Here is a 15146-nt window from a genome sequence, read left to right on the forward strand (position 1 = left end):
CAGATCTAACGTGTAAGTCAATAAATCTCGTACGTAAAGTGAACCACGAGCACAGCCAGGCTCTCATGGAATTAAGGCGTACCTGGGTACATACCACGGCTTCAAAATGTTAGAAATAGGTGGACTCAGCAATGTGAACGGGGCCTCTAATTCTGTCAGATCGGCAGAACTCGGAATTTCTGTCTCAGGGCAGGTTCTGTCTGGTTTTGTAGTATATCGAAGACAACAACAGCGGTGACGAAACACCGTAAGAATTCTTAAAGCACAGCATTTATTTGAAGTTACTATGTATGTGTCACTTGTTCATATGTATCATTTCGCATTATCTAATGCAGACTGGGAGAGCCCAAGAAGATCGCAGAGCTTGACGATCGTTGTCGTTGACGTAACTTGCTATTACTGTAATTTACCATTTGCTCAAGGCCATGCATATATGGCAAATAAGTTTAATATCCTGTAAAACAACTCACTAGCTACACAATATCTAGTCTTACTCAAGGGATAATTGTATTCATGGAACATTCCACCGCGCTTCGCATGTCAAGACTTATGAGGCGAGTACGTATCTCTCTTACGGAAGCTCAGCACCTAGCCGTAAGTAGTAGGCAACTTCTGTTGTAACTATATCTTCGTCCACATTTCCATTTCGTACCATACCGCTAAGATAGCCATAAGTATATCGAGATGCGAGCCGGCAGTCCTCATATATGGCCAGCGCAGGCTCAATGAGATTCCCACATTTGGTATATATGCGATCTGTGTTCTATTGGCCTATTAATATTCACCTTCAGCTTCAGAAAGAGTGTTATATCATACATAGTTACAAAAGAATATCGAAGAACTGTTCAGGTAAGATACACGGGCACAATTACCGGCTTCAGCACCACAATAAGTATCTTTAACGTCTCGCAGATGGTTGATATTCAAGTCAGTGGGCTCAATGTAAGCGAGGCCGCGTGTGAAATCGCAGATGGGCTTTCCTATCTATTTTCAAGGAGATGTAAGCCATCGGGTACCTTCAACGAGTTCTCTTGTAGGAGCTCACACCACGCTTTCCAGGTAGACCTCTCTCCTCAAGGGCAGGAGCAGGAAAGTTCGGCGAATTCAAAATCTGTGCACAGAAAGTAAGCCAAAACTCAAGATTCTCCACCTGATTTCGCCCATACTGTGCTAGTTCTCCTGACTCCTGGGTAAGCTACGGCACCGTAGATCTACGGCAGTTAGTAAGGAACAAACCCGACGGACTTGACAACAAACCACCGTCGCTAAAAGCAGGAATAACGTCAGAAAGCACCTGCTTTTGAACATTGTATCTGCGTACTTTAGTCAAAACTAATTAGTGACTATGTACGGCCCAGGACAGCAGGAGCCAAATGGTTTATATCTTTGTGGCAAGATCAGTACAATCTACAACAGTTATGGATCCCATCATCGCCTGGTCGATATTATATACCACAGCCATGATCATTACTCAAGCTTTGCTTAGTTGAGTCCAAATATAACATGGGCCCGTAGAACCTTAGGCTTTATTCATGGTTCACTTCCTGCAAAAGGTTTCGACAGACAATATAAAATGATCTATATACATTCTTGACATCTCCAAAATTATTTCCCACGGGCAGTACCTTTTTGTTGCGCTTTGTTTCGTGATTAGAAACTACCAGTATGCGGTCAGAAACATAATAAGTCATATGTTAATCTAGGTTAAACACCCTGCATAAACTTTACTCAAACAATTGTAAGGGATACTGTACCTAGAACCCTGCTTCAGTTCTTTCAGCTCGACCGGATAATCAATGTCCTCTAGATATTGACGATGTTTCTTACTGGGGCTAACAGGCTTGTAGCAGCCTTTTAGAAATGGATTCCAGGAAGAAATTTTTGTTCGCTAAGGACTCGGCAATGGACTAAAACTTGTAGATGACTTGGTAAAGTACTAATGAAATGAAAGTATAAGTATGTAACCAAAGTAACGTCAGAGTGGTAAGAGACACATTATTCCAGTGAATAATATATCTAAAAACTATTATCCCAATGGTTTATTACTATACTATCGCGCTTGCAGCTGCCATATCTGCAAGAGCACAACAGCAATCTGTGGGAGGCGTTGGAGGAGCTTGCACCTTTCTCACAAGTTTCACTAATACTAATGTAATTTTACGGTCAGTACGTGGTGGGCAAGAACGTTCCATCTCGGTGAGAGAAGGATGTGAAGTTCAGCTTGCCGCCGTTTTTCGTGATTGTGCGTTTCTTCAGTGGTTTTTCTTCACGTCTACTGATTTATAATAGGTCAGCAAGACTCAAACTTTGTGTGTGAAGAAATCTCGCTGTTGATTTCAGGTGTATCTTCACAATCTAGCAACGCTGTGACAGCCACAGAGAAATCAGGGCGAAGTGCATCTAGCTCACCGGCCAACCAGATTGTGACCACACTTACTCAACCACCTCGAACGACCCAAACTTACTCAGTGATACCTATCGAAAGCGAAGCTAACTCCCGCCAGGGACGACCAAGCAGCTCAAGTGAAGGTCCTCAATCTAACACGCAGCCCCCGGAGTCCATAGTAACGGCATCAGCCAAACGCCCTACGTCTGCAGATGGTCTGTTCCATAGTGAGACAATGAGTACCACGTTGGGAGCAGAATTATTCTCTCCATCCGTATCTGCGTGTGCAGTGAAGTTAGTGACAGTCTTGCAGTATGGATTATCCGAATTATCTAACCACAATTCACAATAGGATCGGCGAATTATTTGTCGGTAACTGCTATTGCATGAATGGAAGTACCATAGAATACCTGCCCAACGATTGTATCATACTCCCTTGATGCAATTATGATTCAATAGGTGGAGACGTTGCTTTCTCTCTTTGTATTGTTTTAAGATCAGGATACGGTTGCTAGCAAATATACTGCAAGAAACGCGCGTTCTTTGACTTCTCCAAAGCCCTAGCTACGTGGCAAATTAGATTCTTTCCGTAGAAATACGACGAGACCTTGGCAAAGATTATATTATGAATAACGATTAGTTATTTTATCACTCGGCGTATTTTTGGGATTTATAATAGGCATATAAACGCAACCTGTCGAGTAGAGGAAGTGAGTAGAAGGCATTTGAAGGGAGATGAACACAAATCTGCGTAGATTACAGGATCACATTGACAGGTCTCCGACACCGCTGGTCACTCTTTTTTTACCATTCGCCTATTTGACAACGGTTGTGGGCAATAACTTTGAGCGATGGCGGACCTGCCCTGTCAACGGAGCAAATAAATGAGATCCCAACTCATGCTGCTGTGGATAAGATAGGTCCTTATCCATCGATTGCCACCATTTCTTCTCCGCCTTATGATTGACCTAGCCCACCAACACATACAGTACATACTATGCAGAGCATCGCTAAGAATCGAGTTAGTCTTACCATTGTAGTAAACTAGTATTACAGTATCGCACATGGAGAAGGGTGCGCAGTCGGCAGTCAGAAGAACCTGTCTTGGTCATGAAAAACCAGGATCTATGGATGGTTTTCTGATACATTCTGGTTGGCTGAGAGCCATTCACTAGCACCCTCGGTCTCAAAGACCGCATCCGGGACAATATACAAGACTACCTACACCAAGATGTCAACAGCATATATTACGTAAAGCACTCGCATGATATGATTGAGCATCGCCGCCAGTGGACCCGGAGTGAGCAGATTGGAGTGATTTGCTGAAAGGGGTAATATTGTGGTGCTGGGTAGGGTGGGGTGGATCTGTCCCGGTGTTTCTGGCATAGGTAGCTTTTCAAGGTGTTCCTTGCAACCCTCACTTTTTGACCACCCTCCACGAGCTTAGTTGCAGTCCCAACATAAATGCTCTGTTTTGTAGCCCGATAATAGGTGCTGCCCAGAGGAAAGCTCGTACTTGCCAGATAGAGTTTCCCACTGCTTTTGAATAAACTAACCCCAGAGAAGTACTGAGGATCTATCCGGGGTGTGCTCACTGCCAGAGTTATATGTATCTTTGTCTAGGACCCTACCTGTTTTTGTGTGTCTATAGCCTTCCACAAGTGACATGCTACCTTCTTGATACGATCAGTATTCGTGGCTATTCTATACTATATAAATATTTTCCTTCGGGTGATACCTCTCTACAATTCATTTTTCGTTGTTTGACTGTCTTAGCCTATTGTCATTTGCTCCCTTATCACACATTATGGATGCATTGGCTATTTACGCTATAACTGCTGGCGGTATACTTGGTAGTCTTTTTTTGGGCAGGGTAATCGCCAACTGGTCAACTTCATTTTCTGTTCTATATTCTCGGCATCTGAGCCTTCCCTTTTTTGTTCGTAGGCATCAATTCTGGGGTCCCTGGACCCGAGTTGGCATTCTTCTCCATGTATCATATGCTGCAATCAATGCCTTTCTCGTCTTTTTCCGTAAGCAATCGTTGGCTGACGCCGGCTGTCGGGCAGGAGAACTAGCCCTGATCAATCTGATTTTTCCGTTATCTACGATCCACCTAAGTTATCTCGCTGATTTACTAGGCATTACCTGGCGTACATGTTACAGAATTCACCGTGCTACCGGGTGGATGGCTATAACACTGCTATCATTCCACATTGTTGCTGCAGTTCAGATGCGGGGATTTAGCTTTTCGTTCCACGAATCGGCAAACCTTTTCACAATGCTTGTATGATTTATTGTTGGGGCTGGGCTCACTTTGTTCTAACTAATATTCTACAGGGGGCTATCTCACTGGGTATCCTTGCTCTACTTGCGATCCCATGGTTTCGTCGACGGTCATACGAGATCTTTCTCCGAGGCCATCAAATCCTTACCGGGCTCTTCGTCTACGGCACCTGGCAGCATCTTCTAGCCCAGCGACGTCCCCCCAGAATCTACCTCTTCATTGCATTAAGTATTCTTGCTCTTACGTCTTTCTTACAACTAGTAATCTTCTTATATCGCAACGGGCTGCTAGCGGGCCGCGGCTGTCCTAGAGCCGTTGTGTCATTCAGTGTGAGTGGATCTACGGAAAAAAGTTCTGCAGTAACAGCGATTCGGATTCGAATCCTCCTACCTCGATCCGTGAAGGTGCAAGCTGGACAATACATCAATCTTTGGATGCCGTCAGTCAGTCTGCGGTCATGGATGCAGACACACCCGTTCACTGTCACATCATGGTCTAGAGATCACCAGGATACCATGGAACTTCTCGTGCAGCCACGCCATGGTTTAACCGCGGATCTTCTTCGCTACGCTCCTACAGTTGCTGAAGGCTCGGTCTCCTTCTTAGCATTCTTTACCGGTCCTCATGGAATTAGTGAGCATGTGGACCGATATGAAAGCGTCTTGGTGATTGCCAGTGGATTTGGAATTGCCACGGTAATTCCATACTTGAAAAAAATGATCTACGGCTATAATACCTGTACCTCCGAGGTTCGCCGACTGCATTTGGTCTGGCAGGTAGAGCTGATCAGTGAAATTATTGCAGCTCAGGATCTGCTGAATAATCTGTTGAAGGACGACATCATGGGTGACGGCTATGTTTGTATTTGGTTCCTACGCAAAGAGATGATTCGCTAAAGCTAATTCTTAACCATTTTCTAGATACTCAACATCTCTATTTACGTTTCGAGCGGCCTTGAGCGGAACAAAGTACCCTTCGGCCAGCACAAACGAGTATTTCTTTACCAAGGAAAACCAGATTATCGAAATGTAATCTCGCTTGAGGCGTCCGGAGAGCAGATTGAGAGATTGCCCAACATCCGGGATGAGCAAGGTCGAACACTGGTGATGGGTAGGCGCCTTCTATTTAATCGTTCAGATTGTAAGCTAACCTTTTCGGCTAAGTTTCCACAACCGATAAACTTCGGGACTCTATACGGGAGACGGTACGGGAACACCTCCATCAGGGGTTAAAGCTTTCAGACTTGGAGTTCCAGCCCTGAGCCGATTGAGAGCACTTAGACGCGCGTCTCACCATTGAGTTGGGCTTCAAATCCTTGGAGTGGCACGTCATATGGCTATAGATTATTGGTGATTTTAATGAAAGTCAGCAATCAAACTGCGGCTAGCTGATAATACTCTCGTAGGCTGATAATTTCAACCTTCAGCCAGATTTGGCATGTTCTCGTGCGTGGTTTCGGATCTTGGCTCTCGAGGGCTCTTTGCCGTCTTGATCGCCTTTCACTTAAATTTATTTACTACCGATGGTATTCAAACCTAAACGCGAGGAAAAAAAAAAAAAAAGTAAGGCGTAGAGGTACGTGACTGTATTGGCTATTGTGCGTACGGAATCATTTTTAGCCATGAAAAACAATGATAGCAGCGAGCAGCAGAGTCACTCAAAATATCTAGGTGGTGAAGGACAATCCACTTTCGGAGCAAGGTAAGGCAATCCTAGTTTATCCTATGACTAACCTACATTTGTGTCGGCAATATTGTGGGCCCGGCAGACCTATGAGATGTTTCATATGGCCATGATCTTCTTGTGCAGAACCATATTTCAAGTAGGGAGCCTCATACCCTCTTACCTTCTGTGAGGATCCTCACAAGAGGAAACTTGTCATAGAACAAGAGTTTTGAGTCAGGGTTTTCATGTTCTTTTCACTCACATAAATATCTTTGCATGAATACGCTCTTAGTCTAACGCTTTCATGAGTCAGTCAACATGGCGTGTTACACATTTGAAATATTCGTCTAAGAGGAGATTCTGGTGTGGCTCCCAGGCTTAGAAGCTTCTACACATGCGGATCTACTACATGTGTCCGAAACGATCCCAAGAGAACTTTCACAGATCATCCCTATACTTAAGAGGCCCTCCTTAACACTCAGATGGCCCTGAAAGACAAGGATGTGCTACTGGGCCATTCACGGACGATGTCTCTTGTTTTGTCGTTCCGGCCCAGATTGGCCCTGTTCCAGCACTTTCGAAACGGAGTACAAAAGCCGCCGGTCCTTGATGAGTTGCCCGCCGGCTACCAATTTACTTTCCTCGTGCTCAGAGATCACGAATATCGCATTATTCCCGTCGGCAATCGCCGCATGAAAGCATCCGGCAGGGCTCAGGCTCTGCAAATTCACGTCGTACAACGAATATTTTTTCCGCATGTATTTCTTCGCAACCCGTTCTACCGGCGAAGGATCTAGCACATCCACGCGGACAAGGTTAGTTGGCCGCCATTCCCCTCGCTCGAATGACCAAAATGAGATTTCAACAATGTCGGCCGGCGGCGGCCCTTCCTTGGATGCTCCTGTGGAAGGGGTTGGGCTAGTAGATGCATCGGGAGAGGGCGAAGCAGAATTCTCTGGGGTCCCGGGAGCACTGGTGGTGCCGGGTGCTACTGGGGACTTCAAATTTTCAGCATCAAGTTCAGTCAAGGGACGTTCCTGCCGTGCCGCAGAAGTGTGGCCTTTCGCGTTGCCTCGGTCTGGGTTCTGAACAGCGGCCACCGTCTCCGGTGGATCCTCAGCAACAGAGACTGCTGGATCCTGTTGTGAAACCGGTTGGTAAAATTCCGGTCGGGAATAGTTGGATGATGCCGGTGAAGTCGGCACATGAGGTTTGGGAGACCCGGAATGGACTTGCGTAACTGATTCCGGAGCTGTCTTGGTCTGAGTTGAGGGGAAATCAAGTTCTTTCTCTAGCCGCTCCTGTTCGAGCTCTTCCTCCAGTCGATCCTGCTCCTCCTGAGCCCGTAGGATCTTACTGATATATTCCTCCATATATGGGTCTGGCTGGGTTTCCGCCTGTTCTTTCTCTAGCGGGGTCTGATCAGTTGGGGTCAGATTTTCACCACTAGCAGCCCTGCACGGATGCTTGGGGGATGGGCTACTCGGGTTTTGTTCCAAATCTGCCTCTCCGAGTGGCTGATCAGGGATAATTATACTGGAATTGGTCGACTCAAAGAGACCTGAGTCTCTTTCGACGGGTCCTGGTGCAGCGACCTGTTCAAAGACACCGTCATCAGACGGCTCTAATGACGTAGCCAGCTCTGACCTCACCTCACGCTCAGTCCGATCATGTGCTAGAGGCTCAGGGTCGAGTGTAGTAACCCTAGACATCAGATCCACGGCTGCAGCTGGTGATGATGGCTCAGGGGTGTCTGCATCGGTGATCCACAGATCCGAGCCGCCGTTATCCATTACATCGTCGTTCGTGGACCCTGCGCTCATGGAGTCTAGCTCCATTGATGGCTCAGCAGTCTGTCCAGCTAGTTGTGTCAGGCGTCTTCGCTTTCGCATTTTGCGTCTCCGGCGTCGTAACCTCTCATGGACTTCTGGCTGGTGCTGCCGCCCCCGTATGTTCTGTTGGCCTCTTCCTGCCGGTGCTCCTCGCGGCTCGGATTCAGGTTGCTCCGCCGCCAGTCTCGCGGGACTAGTGGTCTCCAGGTTTGCGGCAGCGCTATCGTCCCTTATAAACAACGGCGAAAACGCAGGTGAACCCTGGGAAAGCGGGTCACCATCGCGATCCATATGAGGGTTGCTATGAGAGCAAGGTTTCCCGAAAAAAGCAAAATAGACGCAGCGACGGACAAAAAATGTGGTAATTGTATCGGCAATTATGATCTCGTCCTTATGGAGATAGTCTATAAACAGATGTAGGCTGTCTTGCCTATGCGTCCGCTTTTGGGGCGTCCCGCATCGGGCCCGAGCCTTTACGGTGCTATCCGCCAAAAGCTCAGGGTTCCGCTCAGGCTCGTAAGGAACAGCGGCTGAGAAGCACTCAACGATCCGGTCGACAAGAGCATCGAATTCCCCAACGTCATATCGAAAGCGGTGGGGTTTCCGGGCCTGCAGAAGAGCATCCCGGGCGATCTGGCGGTCAGGAGACCCCTGCAAGATACTCTCAATCTCCGAAGAATGAAATCCAAGGCGGCGCGCGAGGTCGGCCATATCGTAGATCGTACGAGCATCTGCTATGGCTCGATTGGGCTTTGCCAAAAGATCGTCATCATTCTTCGGATCAGTCGGCATGAGGGTATAGTTCCGCATGGCAAAGAGCCAAACCTGTCGGTAGCCGAGATCGAGGCGTTCTGCACTGCCTGCGCGCTGAAGACGCTCGGTGCACTCCGACGTCTGAATGAGACAATCTTCTTCAAGGTCTGGTGAACCATGGAACATATGTTTCATGGTGTTCCATATGGACTCGTTAACGGGGCCGAAGAGGCGCTTAATGCACTGTGCGCAGTTTTCCAGATATTTGAAATCCTCGAAAAAGGTATATAGCGACGGTACCAGACCATCAAAGACCTCCAGGCGGCTCCAGATAGACTTTCGCTCTGTCTCACTGAAGTCTGAAAATGCCCGGCCACTCAGGACAAGGCCACATGCGGTACTTTTATCCGCGCGGCTCTTTCCGGGGGCCAAAAGCTGCAGGTTATCTACAGTATCTTGATCTATTTTCTTCATGGCAGCCGTATCGGCGCCGACGAGAGATGACCAGAACTCCTCAATGTGTTTGAGATAGGTAATCATCTCCTACGTGTTGTCAGACGTATATTGCAGATTGGCCGAGAGTAGGAAAAAGGGTAATATTGGTAACTACTCACTTCTACACAGTCAGTAGCAATCAGACGATGTAGCATGCTGATCCTCATCCCATTAGGCCAAATGCCTGGAATCTGTAGCAATTTATCAAAAGCGCCGCGAAACCGGCGATTTCTGCGGTTGTCGAGTTGTTCCAGCCGGCCTTGATTGCTTTTTGACAATCGTACGAACCACCGCTCTCGGAAAGGCTCGTTCTGCTCACCTTCATATTGTCGTATTTTTCGATATATTTCGCCATCAGTTGGCACCTTCTGGTTGGCATATTCTTCTACTAAATTCGTCCTTAGTTCCTCACTAATATCTGTACCGAAGCACACAGTCAGTTCTCGTCGCTTCTAGAGTTGGAATAAGGCAGCGGCCTGACCGTCAAAATATAGGTCTACGGCCCACCATCGGTCGATGGGCGCCAGCACCATGGAGCCGGCCTGCGCGCGATGTCGTCCATGCAGACCCCGCAGTTGGCCTGATGGGAACCGGAGACTAGGAAGATGCTCAGCACTTTTAGTCATCAAAGCGCCGGCTGTCACTTCCGCTTGCTGGAGTGCCGTGGAGAGATCATTTCGAGCTACGATCACTGGAATACGATTCTCCACGTCAAGGCGACGACAGCGATTCTTTCGAAAGATCTGGCAAATCCTGTCTAGATTTCTCGAGTCTAGGTCTCGAGGCAATGGTGGGTCAAATTCAATGTCATTGATGCTGACTTTCGCCGACCCTTGATATTTCAGGCGTCGCTCGGAGGCGAGGCGCACCTCTTCCTCAGTAAACAAGGCCCGCTGCATTTGGTCCAGCTATCCAAAAAAAGACAAATATCATAGAACTATTGAGGTACAATAGGAATTGGGTAGATGCGGTGCGCGATCAATGCCGTATTTGAAGGAACTGAATCATTTGACCCTCCAACAGCTGAGGGCCACTGCTGAGGGAGGGCCCTTTCCCCTCAAGAAGACTGGCCGGGGTCTATATAAAACTTGTCTGTTGGTGCAGGCGTGGAATTGATAATTTTGTTTCTACTCATCTCAACCTACTGCATTCAGACATGTCCGCTTTCAGTTAATACTATCATGTCGTCCAAGAAAGAAAAACACTTGACTTTGCTTGATGTTGAACATCTCGATTCAATCAAGCCCCCTGCTTCCCTTCCAGGAACAAACGCTTCATCCACCGTACAGGCCAACAAAGTCGAGCACCTGGTGAACAAAATCCCATATTCAAGCGGCTGTTTGACTGAGAAGACGCCGGCTCCATTAACCCAGATAAACGAAAGCATCAAGCATGACCAGCACCGAGATGAGGCTTTACTCCACCCTACCAATTCCGGATACCGATCCCTGCCAGTACTGCATAAAGTATGTCCTTGGAAAAGCTTCGAAAAAAGATTTGATTGTGATCTAGCTGGCACTGTAGCCATAGTTACCCGTCGATCCGATCCTTCACATATTCAGACAATTCGCCAGTTTGCAGCTAAAGATGGCAAAAATGTAATGCAAGCTCTTCGTTCCCTTCGTCATGAAAAGATCTTCTCCGCTACTGAGTGCTTTCAGTTTGATGGTATATTATATACCGTGAGTGAATTTTACCCGCTCACTCTTGAACACATCGTTGCATGCAAAGTTTTCCCCAATGAGCGGCAGCTCGCCGCAATCATGGAGCAGGTTAGTTAGACCTCCACATTTGCAAGTTAGCACACAATCAATGTGGTAAATGTTCCTAGTTTCTCAGTGGTCTTTCTTATTTATCCTCAAAACGGATCAGGCATACGTCTCTGAAAAGTTCAAGTATCCTGATGAGCATCGAGGGACAAATTAAAATTGGTAATAAATCAACGACATTTAATTTCCTTCGTGTCGAGAGATCACTGACGCTTCTTAGCACGTATAGACTGCTGCCGTAGACGACCTCCGGATGAATCATCAAGAGCTGACCTGACCTCTGTCGCTAACGTGACTATGGAATTGATGCAGGGCTATGTAAAAGACGAGGGCGTAGTGGGCGTGGACAGCCTCAATCGCTCGTCTTCCGGTTCCACTGCACTGGACTTCTTATCAACTACTACTTCTGCCAATTCAGTGGATGAGCTCAGGAAGGTATGTGCAGCGAAGCTTTCATTTAGGATGCAGGCTGATGTTGAATAGCACCCTCTTATCACGAAGACGAGTCCGTCTATGAAAGAGTTAATGTGGCTAGCATGGTTTGCGCTCTATTCCGCACGCACTTTCTGGTCCTATAGTCCTTCGTTGGATGAGGTTGAATAATTGTACTCGGGATTTGCGGGGCTGTTGAGGTTAGTTCAGTGCTGGAGGCCAGGCACAGAAACGCAGAATCGGTACCAGGGTCGAGCCGCTTATGGTTTGTCTGTTTTCTTTCTTCTCCCCCCATAATATCCTTGATAATGAATTCTGTTGTTCTATTCAAAGTGAAAATAGAAAGAGAGGTCAGTCGATTGGAATATCCTGCGCTTCACCAAATCTGATACAACATGCTATCCTCTACTCGCTTAGAGATCCCAACTTCCCAATTATCGAGCTATATCTGTATGACAATAACCTCAATTCATTTATTTAATGCATGTTCGTATAGCAAGGACATACGTTGAGTACTCCCGTTCACTTGCACTACAGAAGGCGATGTCTAAATGGATGATCTGGGACGTCCCCAAGGCTTCAGTTGATACCATTTTTTTGATAGAACCAGAATTAATGAATGCAGTCAATTGTGTTCACAAAAGTAGTGCGTGCCTAAAAACTGGTCACGCTTTACTGGTCTTGGAGAGATGACACAGTAACGCTACGAAGACCTGCTCTTTTTAATGAATGATGGTTTCTAAACCGCTTTACACATTGTCAGTGACAGATTTCAGTATTTAGTGAGACTTTCCTTGGAAAGTTATTGTGATTATATTTCCCGGTAATCTGTCATGATAAACACCAAAACATTGACATAAGGCGTTGTCGATATGAGCTGTAGAGGCGTACTATGCCTATAGGCCTCGCAGGACTTTTTGTTATACTCTGCTTTGTAGATATTATTGACCGCCTAGCTTTGGCTATTCTTTGCCCAGTATAACCCTCTATACTACGCAGGCTCTTTTTGTGTCTGCCATAGCCAATGGCTCTATATGGACATTAACCCTGAATAATAATAATACACTGCGCTCTGCGTAGCGTATATTCTGCTTGTATTGAATATTCTCCTGGTCAGTCTTCAAGAATCACGTCTTTCTAGGTATCATTTAGACTAAATATACAGATTCTGTTTTCTATTTTGTGAGGCATCGCATTGTACCATAAATACACCTAACTTATTCGGTATCTCATCAGAGCATCTACTATAGTAATGCAAGCATCATCATTCTATTACATGTGAAGACTCAAACCCCCTGTTTACTGACTTCATACTACTTCGGGAACCAGCATGCCTATTAACACATCCCAGATCTCTTGTGATTGAATAGTTCTCCCAAAGACCTTGGAAACAATGTAGTAATTTCCTATCGTGCATGAATAATTTCTAGGTACAAATCAATTATAATGACAGTGTGGTTGAAGCCTGAGGCCAGTAACTTTTTCTTTGCGTAAAGTGGCCCGCTAAAACGTATAGACTGAGCATAAACTCTTGCTTATTGGCTGGCAATTCTGCTCAAACCTGTACTAGTCAGCAATCTAGCGAGACGACAGTGTATATAATAGCTACTCGCGTCCTTCCTTTCCTCCAGTCGAAGAAATTCTGTTAAAGTTCATGATCTCTGGCCATACGAAATAATGGGTAAGCCTTCTATGATTTCCTTAGGATTATTTTACTGACAGCCAACTAGTTAATGAAGCTCTTGACGAGAGGTCTAGTCCTTCTGAGGACACCAAGATGTCTCCAAGAAGCGAGAGCGGATCATTCCAACCTGCAACAGTAAACACCATCGATTATTCCCCTGAGCACAGCGACCTGGAAGATCTGTATAGCAGATTGCATATAGGGGATGAAAGGTCTCACACCGTTAGGGAACCGGGACGAAACGAGGTCATTCTTAGAGAAAGTTTTTGTGTAGGCAAGTACGATGCCCTACCGGAGACCGAAGCTCCCCTCGCCCACTACAAAAGAACACTAGGTATGTATAAGCAGGACATGCATTTGAGCAGATTTTTAATACCCACATCAGAGTTCACCGAAAGGAGAAATTCCATAGACTCCACAAACTCAGAAGCGACAACAATAAAGTGCAATTCCGATTCGGGGATGATCCCAGTGGACAAGACAGATACAGCTCAGCCATCATCTATTTTACATTCAGGGGGAGTAACGCGAACTATTTCATCCTTGGGTACAGCTTTGGCCATAAGAGAAGCTCCACGGATCTCTAAGCCGAAGACATACTCTTCAAAGCGTGAAAAATGGCGGAAGTTGTTGACTAAAATGAGAAACCAAATAGGTTGAAGCTATAGGATTAGATTATGTAGAATCTTTCATTCACACTTTAATCCAGGAACCGTCCGTACGGCTGTCATCTAAAGGTCTCGAAGCCGAAAAGGAAGAGCGATTGAAACTATATAACCGATGCTTAACTTAGACCATAGTCTGATTATATTAATGCATTATTTTATTAATGACCCAGGTTTACAGTGCGACCGCAGGAGAACGATGGCATATAATACAGAATAATACAATAGAATCAGTGCTGGACAAGTGCTACACAGTAGATGTGCACATAACGCATCTGGGCAATGTACTTAATCCAGAAGCTATTCGCAACGTCTATTCAACCCCCGGCATACGTTATATACGCGCAAAAGTTTGTGTTGTGCAGCAGCCAACCATGCCCGTCACTGCCACTTGGCTCTTCTTTTCCTTTTGCACCCGGTCGCCCTCGCTGAAAGTGAATTATATACCTGCATGTGATCTGATGAGTCTGGAAGGCCTTTCTTTTCCTACGGGCACCAGTGGTGAGAATTTGTTATCGAGGTCATGGTAGCACACAACTACTCTGCGATATTCAGATTTATATCCGAATATAAACCTGATCTTTTATCTGTCTACGGGCTCTGAGGCCAAGACCTTTTGTATGAATCCTGCTTTACCTGCGGTGGGGGTATGTGGACGTCCTTCTTGTGAACATATGTCATTATCAATCACCTTGCAGCCATTATAGCTGCGCCAACCCCCTGTGCTGTAGGATGTTGGATGGCTGAAGGCTCGTACTAGTGGGAGGTCTGGCAAATGGGATATCACCTGATGTGGCACGAAGTGCATCAGACTTTCCATGTAACTCTGGAAGCAAGTTACCAAAGCTCTCAACGGCTACCCAATGCACCATTAGCTGTTGTACCCTCGAATATTGCACGGTGATATCCAAATTACCTTGTACAGAAAAGTCATCCCACTTCGATGCTTCTGCAATGAATTACTCAGTGACTTGTATTTCTTTTCTGTATCCCCAGCTATTAACCATGGCCTGAGAAACCGATGAAAAATACCGCTCTTGATCGCCTGGTACACAGATTCCGATACCTTAATCGTATGTACTTGGGTACTGCAGTGATAGATACCATCACCATTGTTCTGAGGTCGGCTTGGATCCAGATGGCGTATGAGACTGATCTAACCAAGATCATGGTGTACG

At 46.2% G+C, this 15146-nt stretch overlaps 4 protein-coding genes across 4 annotated transcripts; 2 read left to right on the forward strand and 2 right to left on the reverse strand.

Moving 5' to 3' along the window:
- Window positions 1-571: 571 nt before the first annotated feature.
- BDV27DRAFT_160450 (uncharacterized protein) lies at window positions 572-1308 on the reverse strand (the record flags this gene model as incomplete). Its single annotated transcript, XM_032073032.1, has 5 exons — window positions 572-763; window positions 817-984; window positions 1046-1111; window positions 1167-1211; window positions 1258-1308. The coding sequence occupies 5 exons, from the start codon at window positions 1306-1308 to the stop codon at window positions 572-574; spliced, it is 522 nt and encodes a 173-aa protein (XP_031924784.1).
- Window positions 1309-4193: 2885 nt separating this feature from the next.
- BDV27DRAFT_147604 (ferric reductase family protein) lies at window positions 4194-5934 on the forward strand (the record flags this gene model as incomplete). The annotated part of the gene is made up of 4 exons (XM_032070776.1): window positions 4194-4673; window positions 4727-5530; window positions 5594-5783; window positions 5837-5934. 4 exons carry the CDS (start codon window positions 4194-4196, stop codon window positions 5932-5934), a joined length of 1572 nt encoding a protein of 523 aa, XP_031924785.1.
- Window positions 5935-6856: 922 nt separating this feature from the next.
- BDV27DRAFT_166714 (uncharacterized protein) lies at window positions 6857-9837 on the reverse strand (the record flags this gene model as incomplete). The annotated part of the gene is made up of 2 exons (XM_032074262.1): window positions 6857-9466; window positions 9538-9837. Coding segments are annotated over 2 exons (2910 nt in total), but the record flags the coding sequence as incomplete, so codon positions are not given.
- Window positions 9838-10599: 762 nt separating this feature from the next.
- On the forward strand, window positions 10600-11344 carry BDV27DRAFT_147606 (uncharacterized protein; the record flags this gene model as incomplete). Its single annotated transcript, XM_032070777.1, has 2 exons — window positions 10600-11190; window positions 11291-11344. 2 exons carry the CDS (start codon window positions 10600-10602, stop codon window positions 11342-11344), a joined length of 645 nt encoding a protein of 214 aa, XP_031924787.1.
- Window positions 11345-15146: the final 3802 nt, after the last annotated feature.

Source organism: Aspergillus caelatus (genome assembly GCF_009193585.1).
Source record: "Aspergillus caelatus strain CBS 763.97 unplaced genomic scaffold BDV27scaffold_164, whole genome shotgun sequence".
Lineage (NCBI taxonomy): Eukaryota > Fungi > Ascomycota > Eurotiomycetes > Eurotiales > Aspergillaceae > Aspergillus > Aspergillus caelatus.